This window comes from Sphaerodactylus townsendi, linkage group LG01 (assembly GCF_021028975.2).
Source record: "Sphaerodactylus townsendi isolate TG3544 linkage group LG01, MPM_Stown_v2.3, whole genome shotgun sequence".
Taxonomy (NCBI): domain Eukaryota; kingdom Metazoa; phylum Chordata; class Lepidosauria; order Squamata; family Sphaerodactylidae; genus Sphaerodactylus; species Sphaerodactylus townsendi.
In genome coordinates this window covers 93,457,382-93,472,951 of record NC_059425.1, presented here as the reverse complement: position 1 = coordinate 93,472,951, position 15,570 = coordinate 93,457,382, and the positions used below count along the sequence as shown (strand labels likewise).

General features: G+C 39.3%; 1 protein-coding gene across 1 annotated transcript in view; it reads right to left on the bottom strand.

Moving 5' to 3' along the window:
• PRKN (parkin RBR E3 ubiquitin protein ligase) overlaps positions 1-11,518 on the bottom strand; it is an 896,318-nt gene extending 884,800 nt beyond the window's left edge. The window contains exon 1 of the mRNA XM_048487681.1: positions 11,450-11,518. Within this exon, the coding sequence (XP_048343638.1) occupies positions 11,450-11,456 (7 nt within the window). The 5' untranslated portion in view covers positions 11,457-11,518. The remainder of the gene's footprint in view (positions 1-11,449) is intronic.
• Positions 11,519-15,570: the final 4,052 nt, after the last annotated feature.

Here is a 15,570-nt window from a genome sequence, read left to right as displayed (position 1 = left end):
TTAAAAATACACAATTCTATTAAATGTTAAGTTGTGATAAACAACTAAAAGTTCACCCATGGTCCTGCATAATCATTATCCTGGCTAAAGATGTGAAGACATGGAAGAAACAACCAGCTGCTCACCCCTTTTTCCCCAAATAATTTTTTCCAATTAAAAAAATTAGGTGCACTAATAAAAATGAATGAAATATTTTCTATTTTGGTCTGAGTGCACTGAATTAAGACATGGTTTACAGCCCAATTCAGATGGGGATGAGGCCAGGGAAGGGACTGCTGGCACAGATAGGAGGAAAACCACAAAATCTTCCTGCCTCAGGGAAACCACATAGGAGTGAGCTATCCAGGGGCTGAAAGCTCAGTGAAAGTTGCCTACAGCCCGCTTCATCTAATTTGTCATTGAGTAACAAACTTCAGCTTGCCCATCTTGGGAGACTTGTAGCATTGCCATATAGAGACCTACAACATATTTCTATCTCCAGTAACCTCACCCAGCAGGCTTCATGCGTAGGAATGGGGAAACTATCTGGTTCACCAGATAAGACTGCCACTCATGGGGAGGAGTGGAGAATCAAACCCGACTCTCCAGATTAGAGTTCACCACTACACCACACTGGTGCTACATAGAATGCTATGTAGACCTGGAGGAGCCAAGAAGAACATAATGGGGGAAGGATGGACTGTACATTACTGGCCGGAAAGAAAGAGGGAAACAACAAAGGAAATGCAGGGGGCAAAGGGTTGCCAAGTCTCAGGTCTCATTTTTGGGGTTGTTTTATCTGCCACTGCAGCATCCTCTGGCATCTCTTATGCAACAAGTAAAAAGTCAATTCTTTGGAAGGATACCTGATGTACTAATCTATATCCTCCAATATTTCTCAGATGGAAACAGGGACATGCTTGTAATATTCTCATTCTCATGGCAAAGATCACTGTCTGAATGCCCTCTCTTCCCTGCACACACTCATTGCTGAAGGCCCTGTGACATCACCTGGTCGTAAGTATATTGCAACCACTCATTTTGAAACAGGCTGTCTTGCACTGATTTAAAAACCAAGAGCGTGTTTGTTCTTTCAGTAAAAGCTCACATGGAAAACACAGTTGTTCTACAATATGTTCAAAATATATTTCTGCTGAAGCAGTGTGTGAAATGACAGGTTGCACATTACATGCTTAATGTGCATGCATGTGCACTAAAAATAAGGATGCATCCATTTCCCACTGAAAGAGTGACAGGGCAGTTCTACAGAGATACATCTTTCAAAGTCCATTGAAATCAATAGACTTGGAAAGGTGTCACTGTGCTTATGACTGAAACTTGTAGAGATTCTGGAAAATGACAACTCTAGCAATTCATACCAACAATATTTTAAAAAAGCATCCCCCAAAGGCTTAAACAAGACCAAAACAGTAACAATAGATTTCAGGAAAAGAAGGACGGTCCCTAGTAAATAGAAGTGTTACATTAGAACATAAGATATTTATTAGAGAAAAGACGAATAAACATGTGTTGATGATTAGCAGATGCAAGAGTTTCAAAAACCATTATTGACATTTTTAAACTAGTCCTCATTTCATATGCTACACACCCAGGCCCACAACCAGGATGGCACAAAGAAGGGGCTGAACCCCATCAATCATTTGCCATGCCCCTCCAATCAGCACTAGGAATTGGTATGAAACCTGTCACAAGTCTCTCAAGTGTAAATTCTCTATGTAAAAAAGGAAGGAGTTGAGGTTAAAAAGTGTGAATCCTGTCATAAATCTTTCAAGGGTAAATGTGCTAAGCAACTGGCTAGAACAGCAGGGTTGAGGAGCCTGGAATGGGGGAAATAAAATCATATTAAAGCAGAAAGAGAGAGAGATTCAGGAATAAAGCAGTAAAAATTGTGTTGTAGCAGACTCAGAACAAAGCAAAGACAGAGAGAACAACCGTGGCGTATCTACCTAGGGACAAGGGATACCCCTTGCCCCCGGCACCACTCTTCTGGTCACATGGGGGGGCCAAAATTGGTGGCCCCACATGACCAGGAAGTCCTGCTGCCTCACCGTTTTCACACACCCTTGACCCCGCCAATGTGTCATCAACATTGGGTGTCATTTATATGGGTGGGGTCAGGGGCACTCAAAGACCATGAGGCAGCAGGACTACCTGCTGCCTCATAGTCTCCGAGCACCCCTGACTCCACCCATATAAATGACACATGGGCAGGGGCACGTGAAAACGACGAGGCAGCAGAATTTCCTGCTGCCTGGTTGGCTCTGAGCACCCTTGACCCCAGCCGGCAGCCTGCAGTCCCTTCTGACCTATTGATTCCAAGTGATGACGTCACTTGGAATCAATACCCCAATTAAGAGGCACAAATAACAAAAGGAGCTTCGATATCTGATGAAGACAAAGTTCGAAAAGGGTGAAAAATTGCGTATCCAGTTCATCACGATCATTTTTCGTCTGTGTGAGAACTCAGTAGCGAGGAAGATAGCACAAAGGATGAGCATCCTTTATCTACTTTTAATTGTTTCATCGTGGAACCTCTGTGTGATAATCACTAGTGTGGAGGTGAAAGCCAAAAATATAATTGATTTTTTAAAGAATTAAGTCACATTTTCCCCCTGAGAACTTCTGTCATGGACTTCATGGACTTCTTTCATTTTTTTAATCTAAAAAATGCCTAATTCCAGGGAGAAGTGAAAAATACTCCCTAGAAAAATACTGTGAAATATTTTATCTTTTACATTGAGGAAAAAAGTTTTCTTACAAAACATTTCACTTCTTCTAAATGTACAGCAAGAAGAAGTCTGAGGACTTTCTCAACATTTCTAAAAGAAAAATGTGGAAATTTGAGGGAACATGGAAAAATCCTTATACTCTAAACATATACAAGGTTTTCAATATTTTTTGAAAAAAAGTTAAAAAATTGGCAGCAATTGAGATGTGTTGAATCATAATACATTATCAAAGGGATCAGTATTGTCAATGTTATAAAGATTAGTTTAAATTCAATTTATACTGGTAGTCATATCCGTTATGACTCTGACAGAGATTCTGTAGAGATTCTGTCCAAATAATGCATTCTCTTCTTTAGTATTTGTTCTCTATTTTCAATTTTTATTTTTTTCTATCTCTCAGATGGCAAAAATTAAAGATACTTGTGTCACAGTAGTATTACTTGTACCGGTGACTCTTAAGGATTGGGAATACTTGCAATTTTTATAGGAAAACATTTATGTGTTTAAATTCCATAAATATGACAAATACAATAATTGTATATGCTAAGTTATAGATGATGCAGTTTCTGTTGTTAAATCAGTAAAAGAAATTGTGCTGTCAGCAGGTACCACGTAGCAGAGTCCAGGTGGGCAGTAAGTGAAGCATAGTTAAACCAGCCTGGAGTCAGAGCAGGCAAAGGCGTGGTCAAAGTGGTTCAGAGTCAAGGCACAGGAGGTCAGGCACACAGGCTGAGAGCTGGAGGAAGACCAGGCAGGTGGAGCTTACCAGGAAATACATTAATTTCAACGAGGCAGAGCCAAGCCCAAAACAGGATTTATATAGGAGATTCTGGCTAATGAGGCTAGGATCCTGCAAGGACTCAGTCTTCCTCATATGCAGATTTCACAGAACCTTCTGTCATACCTAACAGCAATGCAAGCACTTCTCCTTTTACTCTGTAACTATAGCCTCTGCCTTTGTCTCCTTTGTGCAGCTGGCTCGTTACTTGGCTCTTCTTAGATTCCCGATGGCTCTCCGAGCTGCATGGCATCAGGCTCTGCCTTAGTTTGAAGGGAAGAGCTTGGAGCTGGCTCTGCTGTCTGCATTTCCTCATGAGGAGTCACCTCTGGTTTCACAGTGCCTTCAGACTCTACATCAGAGTCTTCAGTGTCCAGTGACTGGCTCATGACAGAAATTTAGGATTAATAGCAAAGTAAATACTGCATGTCTCAATTTTCATGTTCTTTGAAACTAGAAACAGGGTAACTCACTAGTCCAGATCTTCATGCATATGCTAGGTTCCCCATGTATATACCTCTGCTTCTGGACTAGACCAATTGCTGCAGTTAAACTGAGGCTAAGACCATTAGCTGTGCCAAAATACTGTTATCAGAATATTTTTAAAATATTCCCTGTAGTACAATTATGAATAATTCAACTTTCATTCCATTTCAATCAATATAGATCTTACCACAGAGAAATAAAAACATTTTTCTGTACATGCTTGATCTTTTGGCACACAAAACATCCTCTTTGGACTTTGGTTTACAGCAAATTAAAAAAAGAGGATGGCTAACAGCATATGACATAAGTAGCGCAGTACTAGAGAGACAGAAGAGAGGGGAGCATTCTAGAAAAAGATAAAATTCTTCATGGAAATCAATGGGACTGTTTTATGTAAACCGTTAGGACTCAAATATTGTTTAAAGTTTTAGAAATGAACTGCAGATACAATAGCCATGAAACATAAGAGAAAGCATTTAGATGTAGACATAAAAAGAACAATTAAGTACAAATTCAGTGGACTAGAAGTAGAATTTTTAATGCTATCAGACAGAAGTTAAGGCATAGTTTACTAATGGATCATAGGCTCTGGAAGCTCCTGATTCAAGACCATAACGAGGCCTCATTGCCACATGCTTGCTGGTTTAACTGTTTCTCTTAGGGGAAGTCTATTCTTCTCTCTCCATCCTGATTTCCAGATAAGTCCTAATCCAACAAGAGCTGAGCCACATTGTAAATGTTCGACTTAAACATAATGAATTAGCAAATCAATATGAATTAGCAAATCAATATGAATTAGCTAATTCAATATGAATTAGCAAATCAATATGGCTCAAAAGCTGTCAATGAAAGCATATGATAACTTCTATCTCAACCGCAGCTTTCCTCATCAGTAAAATGTAAACACATCTTTGTGCAGTAGTGGAATTTAATATTGGGATCCCTGGTGCATAGTAAAGTGAATTTGTGCTTGTATGGGCATATTCCTCAATGGATGGCACATGTGTGCAGCCAGTAATTATGACTGGCTCCCAGGGGCGTAGCTTTATAAAATGGAACCCAGGACTAACTCTGGATGCTGCACCCTTTCCTCCACAGCTGTACTCTGCTGGTTCCACTCTCAATCATTCTCCACATGGAATTCGGGGGGAGGAGTGAGCCTTGCTCGTCAGCATTCAACTGTACCCTGGCCATGAACTCCACAAGGAGTTCAGGGTCGGGGTACAGTTGCGAGCTGGGGGCAGTCCTGCAATGCACACCCAAGGCAGTGGTGCCCAGGGCGCAACTCCTCTTGCTCCCTATAGCTATGCCACTGCTGGCTCCACCTCCATTTTGTGACAGGTTCCAGAGTTCACACACATCCCCCCCAAAAAATCCCTGGAACTCACAAGATAAAGGTCTATTCACCATTATTATGAACAACTACCTCAGAGGTGTTGTCTTAAGGAAAAAGGCTACATGAAATGTAGTCAATCACTTTGGGTTGTATCTGGTGATACTTGAGACATTTTTTTTTTGAACAACAGACAACCTTGTCTTTTCATCAACTCCTACAGAAACATCTCTTGGTTTCATAAACAGGTTTGATGCATGGCACAAGGAGCTGCTATAAAAAGCAAAATATTTCTCCCCTTGGGCAATCTTTAATTGAAGTAAAATATACAGAACCAGTTGAATGTTTCTTAGTATCTAGGTAAAGACTGAAAACAATACAGTGAAATGATACCCGGGGATGTCCATACACTGTTAAGCTTATTTCCAATGTCCTCAGGGATTAGAAATGTGCTTGGAAACAAACCAAAACCAAGATTATTAAGATATCCCACCCCAGCTCCCCAATATCAGATCCTGCAATTCAGGTAACTAGAACTCCAAAGCATTTTGAAGGAAGCACTACAACTAATATAAATAATAGCAGCGTACCTCATTTATAGCCTTAGCGTAGTGCTTTTCCAACATTGTTGCTGAAATCACACAAATTAAAGTAATTTTATCCACCATATGTTGTTTAACATAGATATTACCACCCTAAAACAATACAAAACTATCTGATCCTATACAAATCTCTGCTATTAGGGACTCAACATCAAACAGCCTTAACGAATTATACTGTAAAATGATTACAGGTGAGAATTATTTGTTAGCAACGCATTTCTCATCAGATCATTCTGTCTAGCCTGATATCTTTTAAAGAAAAAGCTAGGAAGTGGAACTTCATAACCTTGTTGAATTTTACAGAGACCTTCAATTCTTTCGTTATTACTGCAGTCTCCAACTCCAAGCAGGTCAACCAGTTGATGATTAAATTTTTGTGCATTAGGTTAAATATGTTTGTGTAACTGAGCATCAAGAATGTAACCTTGGAGTTCTGTTTACATGGTCCTGTATACTGTCTCATCTTTTAAATGTTTTCTCCTTTCCACTGTTGCCATGATAACATGTACTCATTTCACCAACCTTGGAAGGATGAGTCAACCTTGAGCTAGCTACCTGAAACGGACTTTTTGTCAGGATCAAACTCAGGTCATGTGCAGCTTACCACTCTCAGTCATGTACTAGCATAAAATATGGTGTTTAAAGTATTTCCCATGCTATGCTGTATTTTTTTTCCTATGGAGAGTACATGTTCTTCTGTGAACAAAGATATACTTAAGACTGTCAAACCCCTGCCAGGGGATCCCCATCCCCATCCCCATTTCCTGTTTCCGACTCCTATAACTGCAGCCAGTGTGAGAAAATGATCTTTAAAAATCACTGATAGGTAACGGCAGTTCCTCTAGAAATTGCTAGAAACACCATGATTTTTCTCACAGTATTTGCAGCAACCTTTAGAGAGGACTGACATCACTTCTGGGTTTTTCCCAGAAATGATATCACACTGTTACCCAGTGGTTCCTGGTAACCCTGTCCCCCTGTCTCCTACTGGCTGCCAAGCCATCATTAATAAAAGTGGCTCAGCTCTTACAATTGGTCTGCCTAAAATCTGTGAACTTCCAGATATGTATACTGACTCTCAGAATGTCTATATCTAAATATGCATTGGTCTCTGGAATGAGATTCCTGTCACCACATTTAGAAGAGCAAACAAACAAAATATTTATACAACAATGTATAATTTTAAAAATTTGTTATACAAATGAATACTCCAAGTTTAAAATTTCCCAGTTATAATAATGGGATGTCCACAGTGTACTAATAATACTGCAAAGAAAGAAACAACTGATCACCTGCCTCCGTAACATCTTTCCAAATTTACATTTGCCAACATAACTCTGCTTAGAACAGTTTCAAGAGGCAGGGGGACCCTTAACACAATTTTTCCCCATCAAGTTGAAGCCAACTTATGGTGACCCTTGGGGGTTTTAAGGCAAGAGATGATCAGACATAATTTGTATTGTTTGTCTCTGCAGAGTAGCCCTAGACCAGAGGTCTGCAACCTGCGGCTCTCCAGATGTTCATGCATTACAAATCCAATTGGCCATGCTGGCAGAGGCTGATGGGATTTGTAGTCCATGAACATCTGAAGAGCCACAGGTTGCAGACCCCTGCCCTAGACTTCCTTGGTGATATCCCATCCAGGTATTATGCAAGGAAGAGCCTACTTAGCTTCAGAGATTTGACAAGATCAGACTACCCTGAGCTATCCATATCAGGGCTCAACACAGGTAGCAGTTATAAAATAGTTTATCTTTATTATGCTTCCAAACTCAGTCATGTTAGGTCACATAAAAACAATTAAAATATAAAAATAATTCACCAGCAATTAGTCCATTCATCAATTCTAATATTTAACACAACTAATAGCTTTTGAAAAATCAAAAGCTGGATTTATTTATATCTATATACATAAATAAATGTATATTTCTGCTTTCAGCCAAGGAGGCCCACAGAGCAATCAACAAAACCCTAAAATGTTTTGCAACAATATTAAAACTAAAAACAGTAATTTATAATAGTTACATCAAAAATTATCAAGCAAAACCAGCAGGCGCCTCCCACAATCAGTCAATTCAGCACAAAGGCCCTGCGAACAGAAAGTTCTAGAAGGAAGAAACCAAATCTTTAAAGACCAGGCAGTATATGAGCAGGAGCAGTTCTTTTAGTTATTTTAGGCCCAAATTGTTAATAGCTATCTAACTGGTATGTAAATGTAGTGTAAATACATTTAACACCGTACTTATAAATTCTTGACACCAAACCCATGGCCTTCTGTCAAACACACTGAACTAAAGTCAAGCATTTTTATGAAAAACAATAATCTTAGGGCATAAATATAGCTCTTGAAGCCACACATTATAAATATGACCCAACCGATCATGAGTTGTATTTATTGTTACACAAACTGAGAAGAGACTACCAAATGGCATGGACATTGACTTTTCACATCATGAGGAAACACTGTTCTTGTCCTTATTAGGGTTGCCAAGCAATGGCTAGCAAACAGTGAGAGAAGGATGCAGAAGGGAATGGCACCATATCAGCAATGTGACATCACCGCTGCTGAATACCGGAAATAGCATCATGCCACTAGTGTGACATCAAGGCAACATTCTAAAATTTGGGAAAACCTACAATAAAGATAATAGTTTTACCCAAACCCTAAAGTGTTGCCTCATCATCATGCCAGAGATATGAAGTCATTTCCAGATATTTGCCAAGAAGAGTAATCACACCATGTCAAAAAATTCATCCTGTTGGTCTACAGTGGGCCAGCGAGCAATGAAAAAGGGAAGCAGGAGGTCTCCAGCAGAAGAGACAAGATCTCCCTAATTCTTTCATCTTGAGAGTTCTGAGCAAATAATCTTTAAGTCAGTGATCTTTGTCAGTACTACCTTTTTAAAGTGCATTCAGTCAAACAGAAATTCTTAATTTTACAAGGTCTTCCATAAAGTGACAGATTCCTTAGTGCAAAAGGCAAATGGGCCATATAAGCAAAGGTTTTAGGTTATGCTTCTGCAGACTATTTAGTCTCTATTTAGTTTAAGTCTGTTTGTTTTAATTGTTTGTAGCAACCAATTGTTAGACATGCTTGTTCTGGACATTTATGTATTAGATACAAATCTGATTTAAATCAGTGCATTGAATTTAAATAAGTTCAAGCTGTTAGTGCTACCTCAGAGATTTGTGCAGAAGGGTAGATTGTGAATATATTACTATATATAAACAAAAATAAAATCAACAGTTGCTAACTTTAAAATATTCTAGAAAGGTATTTTTTTGTATTATCCAAAAGGAAAAAAATACTTTAACCTGACTAACGATACCTGTCAACAAAAATGAGAGGCAACAGCCAAGCAAAATAATCTTTTGAAAATGCATTCTATATCATACAGAATTTTCCTTTATTTTATCTATTATTTATCATAGAATAGAAATACTTTACGTTTCCATTTTTTTAAAAAATCACTGAAAGTCAGGCTTCTTAAAAACTCCCTGTAGAATGCAAGATAGTGATGGAAACATAAATGAAGACAACCATTACATAAACAGAGGTCTTGTTTAACCTTTTCACAGTGGGAAAACACCCACACAGACTAAACAGCCAAACTAACTAAATGGGAACCAATTAGAATTCTTTTTCTCTTTTTACTATGTTATTCTAATCTTTTCTTTATTCAATGTCACCGTATGGGTTAATGGTTATTTTTCAGGAGATAGAGGTTGATGCTTTGTATTTCGTATCTGTTTTTTTCTTTTATCTCTCTATGTAGGGTGGCTGGTACACCATGCTGTAGTTGATGTAGCATAAAATAAATAAAATAATTTTTTTTTAAAAAAAGTTTTGGCATTCCTCAAAAGGGGCAATTTACTCCAATGAGATAGCCACAAAATGTGTGCAAAGCAGTATACATGTTGATTGGAGAGCATTTTTAGTTTGCTGTGGAAGAAACAGAAGGAAGTGCAGTTTCTTCTGTTACAAACAACACCATCCACAACCCAGACTAGTGAAACCGGGAGCTATTATTACCTGAGACAGAACTGATCTTCAGGTACACAAACAAGTAATTGAACTGATTCCATCCCAGTGCAAGATTGCACTACTGAATTACCATATGACCACAATCCACCAAATAGTTAAGGTGCTTAAACCAATTTGTTTCAGCTGATGTAAGCATATTTAATTGTTAAATTGTGACTAAGCAGTTGAAGCTTTCAGCACCACCTTGTTGCCTTTTTCTTCAGTGTTGATGGATTGAAAGTTAGATAATGTGTGGTGGAGTTGGAAACTCACAACTAAAATTCTCAACAGGAAATGTTTGTGACTGATCATGCCTTTCTTTGAAACTTTTGTTGTAGGTTGACCATCTTAGTTACAGTGAATGGGCCTGTCGCCAGTCAACTGAGTCATCACTCAAAGAAGAGTAAGGTTTCTTAATAGCTGGGAATCTCCTTCCAGCCTTTGGTATGTAAGTAAAAGTGCAAACCTATGAAGAATTATTCAAGATTATGGTTGTCAACTGCCTGGAGAAAATGACCTGTCCCTTTATGAGCTGTTATTTACCAGGTGATGTTATTAATTTCCATATTATGAAAAGCTTCAGCTGGCCATTTCCATGTATTAAACCTATACAAAAGGGATTTTTTTCCACCAGCCTCTATTGTTAACCTTGCCCCAGATGAAGTCCATTCATTTTAACAACTTTATATAGAACTCCAAACCAATTTTAATTACCAGACTTTGGAAGTCAGGGAATGATTTTGCAGTCTGAAAGAGGAAAAGAATATCATCCTCCACTGTAACGTTATTATTGGGAGGAGGCGCAGAAAGGCAAAGTCATCGATCTCTTCCAGACTGGACCATCATACAGATGAGGAATATCTTCCTCACCATGTAAAATTTGCCATATCTACACAGGAAGAAAGTGGGATTTTTTCCATTGTTCTCCAGCTGTTTCACACAGGGAACCACTTGATAGAGAGAACACATTATCCTCTCTGAAAGCTGCTGTAACCTGTCACTATTTTAACAGAACAGCAAGGGCTATTGCTTACAGGATGTTAAAAGAAAATAAATTGCTAGTTTCTTAACTGGAAGGAGAAGAAAATCTTGGTACTTTGGCAGTTTGAGTTCAAGAGTTACTTGCGGGAGTTTTTAAAGGTAGCAGTGCCTAATGATTTTCAGCCCAGGGATCTTTCAGCTGTGCTGTAGTCATGCCTTTTCCCTCAAGGCTAAAAACGTTTTTTACTATGGTATGAGCAACCCATGGGTAATCTTGTCAGTGTCTCATAATCAGTTCTCACATGCTACAGCATTAGTGGAGCGTGGATGTTTTTTCACAGTGTTTATCTCATTACTACGTTCATCAATGTTAGGACATACGACGGTCACAACCAGAAAATAAAGGTCTGTAGCTTTCCATGATGCATTTAGTACACAGTACAGACGCATTCTCCCGCCCCCCTTCTTCTGTCAAGCCAGGAGAAACGAGGGAACCTACATCCGTGTCTCACTCACCTATCATAGTCAACGAAGGGCGAGGGGCATGTGCACATAGCCTACCCGCAGCTCATATCCCAGCCTTCAGAACACAACGCTCCCTGCAGGCCGGCGAGACTTTAAGACGAGGCGAGCCTTGCTGCAATGCATGCTGGGAAATGTGGTTCCTAGTTTGTGCAGTCGTTTGACTTCCCTACCTCTGTCAATTAATGAAACGTATACGACTGTGACCGGGACAAAATTGTTGCCTCAATTGTTGGTGGTCTCTGCGGCGGCTTCCTTACGTAGTGTATGGAATAATTAATACAATGCAAGTCAACTAGCAACAACTGGGTGGCCACTACTTTACTTCAGCCGCCCTATTTCAATAATCAGGATCGGGTTTACGCAGGCGCACTACGCTCTTATCTGTTCACCCATTGACATACAGTGGAAGTGGCTATGGAGCAAAGCTTTTCATCACGCTCTAAATTAATCAGTTATTTTAAATAACCAGGATGCACGGGTGAAGTACCGTATGTCCCTAAGCAGTGCTTTATAATAAATACATAGTTTCCAAAGTGAGTCAAATTTGATTTAAGAATACTTTTCAAGATAACTAAGATGTCCTATCATCCAAATGTATACTATTAATTAGACCCAATAATATGAACAGATGCCCAAGAAAACAATATCCATTAGCGATGCTCTGAGTAATAACAGAGGGCGAAATACAGGGGTGTACATATTTCTTAATAAAAGTAATCGTATTAACGTATTAACAAAGGTGATCGTTACAGCTAGAAAGTTGCATATAATTTCTCCATACCAAAATTTATTAAACAACATAACAATTTAGCAAACTGAACTTTTATCTTTGATAAAAGCAGGCGTTTTTTCCCCAGACTGGTTGCTGCTGCTGTATCTTTTAACACCAGAAAAATGACGAACAAACCTTCCTGTTATACTGGTTCCTATTGTAGAGATAAAGAACCAGGGAAACATTCAGATAAAACATTAAATTCTAGCTGACCTATTATGTGTTGTTAAAAGCCCAGCGCGCTGGCGTGGGGTGGGGGGGATTGAATATACTTTTTGCAACAAGTACTGTTTATTTCAGTGGACTTAACGCGTTAAGCCTTTGATAAATCTTAAATTTCAGCACATTTAGATAAAATAAATATGAAAAATAAAGATGAGTATACATATAAAAGAAAAAAATGTAGGATTTTTTTTTAAAAAAAACCCTAAAATACAAAACAGGTAAATTAGGTGTGCGGGTGAGAGGTGATTTATAACTCTTACAGCTGCTGACAGTGACTTCGCCTGTACATGTTTCTCGCCCCTGTATTTTCCAGAGCATATAATCCTATTAACCTCACCTCCATAGGGCCAGGAACAGACACATTTTCTCATTATACTAAGACAACCCACACACACAAACGGGGGGAGGGATCTCGAGTATGAATTTTCTACTGCTTGTGAGGGCAGAAAAAGGGCAACAACTGTGAGTTACCGAGCATGCTCTGTTCTCACCGGCTCGGCTAATCTTACAATAGGTTTTTGAACATATCTTGTCATTTTCTTTATAACGGAACACCTACACATTATTTGCTCTGCAAAGCCGTTCCTATATCTCTTTCTCGGTCCGGGCGATTACTTCCTTTGTGCGAAGGGAACTTTCTAAGGGCAAGAAAAAGGTAAGTGGCTTCGGTTGCTGCTATTGCGCACCCGCACGCATATGACGCTCTCGCTGCGCTCAAGCAGGAGATTCTCTGACTAGGACGGAATTCTTGGGCTATGCAGGCTGGTTGTTGATACGTTGCCTAGCAACAGAGTCCCTAGAAGCGTGTTGGTGTTAGAAACAGGCAACTTCCCCCCCCCTTTCCCCCCCTCCTCGTCCCGCATCCTCACAGGATCCTTGGAAGAGGCTAAGCTAAGCCGCAGGCTGAGGGACAGTTGATGCAGCAGGACGGAGTTTAGAAGGAGGGTTTTTAATTCATATTTCTTTCCTGATCTCCCCAAATTGTTTGATTTGGCAGACTTCTTTCCCAACCCTCCTCTATCAGCCACCTGAAAAGATGGTGGCAGAGAAAGAGGGCTCCTGCCCTTCCAAAGACAGACCCCCGCAATTTCAGGAGCCGCTGCGGCAAGAGAAAAGAACTAGGAAGCAGGTCAGCGATGGATTCACCATCAAGGCTATGATGAAAAACACAGTGGTACGTGTCACTTAAGGGAGCTTCCTGCTTCTCTCTCACTCTCTCTCACTCTCTCTCCCCCCCCCCCCAACCAAATCACGCTGGAAAAGAATGGGCTGACCATTGTAAAGGGTAGCGAGTGACAACTACTGTGTCAGTTTGGCATCATGGTTAAGTTTTGTGTGCCATTCATCTTAATCACCCCCTCACACACTGGGGTGAGAGATGTATCATCTCATCATAGCCAAGTATGGTACTAATGTATTGCCCAAAATCACTCTTTACATTTATTATCATTATAAAACAGACATTTGTGAGATGATTTCATCTGTAACAACTATACTAATGTACGTCCGTAAATAATTATTGTTACCCCCTTCCTTTTATTTTAAAGAATATTTTGTTTCTTGAAAACTCTGTTTTTTCTGGCACGCCATTGGCAATACCATCCTAAGCAGAGTTAGACCTTCCTAAGTCCATTGAGGTCAATGGCTTTGGACGGGTGTAACTGTGCTTAAGATAGCTCATTGGACTTTCGGTTGAAAATGTTCCACTCTATTTTCCCCACATACATTGTTTGTAAAATGTAGAATGTGCTCCATTGAATCAATGGTTGAGTCTCCAAGACCAGTGCTATTTTTTGTACAGTTTCCATTCAGATTAGAACTTTCAGAAATTAAAATTAATTGAACACTGTTCTTTATTTTGTTAAATCACTGCTGTTTTTCATCTGAATGAAAATTAATATAGGTGTATGTGTCCAACTATAACCAAACATAAAGAATATACCTGAATGGATTTTACAAACTTCAGCAAAATTATTGTTTTCATTATGAAAGGTACAAAGTTTTAGAAACTTGCTTTTATTTACATCATTTACTTCTAATAATTAAACATTCTTGTATTTTGAACAAACAGAAGCAATGTAATTACTATTTTCTAGTTATGTTCAAAGTCAGTAATTAATTCCATTCTTCATGTTTACTCAGAAGTATCTTCCTGATTCTGGGAGAACCTATGATTTTCTAATTTTTTTTCTGTTTCATTCTGTTCTTCTTGTCTTCAATTCTTACAGTGCAATGTCTTTAATTATGGATGTCACAAGTAGGAGTGGATTGGCCATTAAGGCCATCAAGGAACATCCTGGTAGGCTGATGGCCCGGGGGTTGTCTCCCTCTGCTAAGGTTACAAGCCCCAAACAACAGGCTGCCCTAGCTCTGTGTAGTTATAGAAAGACTTAAGTAACCAAAACGCAGAAAAACTATACCTAGGCTACAGAAAGTACCTGAAACTACAACTTCAGTGCAACAAATAACATAAACATTTAATACATGCATGAAGATCCAAGCACTTCTGACATGAAAGGAGTCCACAAATCTTATACAAAAGCAATCCTTGCTTCCCAGTCCAACCCTGGTCATGAGGGGGTGTCTAAGATCAGGCAAGCTTCAACACTGCAATTAGCACTGTATATGATGCTAATTTAAGCAGTCCCTATGGCTTTAATCTGTGGTGCTCTCAAATGACACCATTCAGTGCCTGTTCCCTTTGGTCACTATTCAAAATGGCAGTCTCTTACTTCCCAATAATACTTGTGTGTTTCTTCAACAGAAAAGTAGTGCCCGTTGGACCCTTTCAGGTTAGGAAACGTGCCTGGAGGAAGTTTCTTCTCCATGTGTGCCACAGTCATAATCTCAATTGGTCACTTCACACATGATCACTGAGGGATTCATATGTGTAACTGTTACAAAAAACAGGCTGAGGACCCTGGACTCAACCTGTATACATACTGTTTACATGGAAATATAGCTATTCTGTGGCCATCCTGATGATATCCTAAAGGAGGATGTCCTGTTGTGTCCTTCTTGTGTTCTTCCCCCCAGAGGATGAGGCTTATCTGTCTTATACAGCTTTCTCTGCTAAATTAACGAATATCAGGTTGTTGACTCTAAACTATTCTTT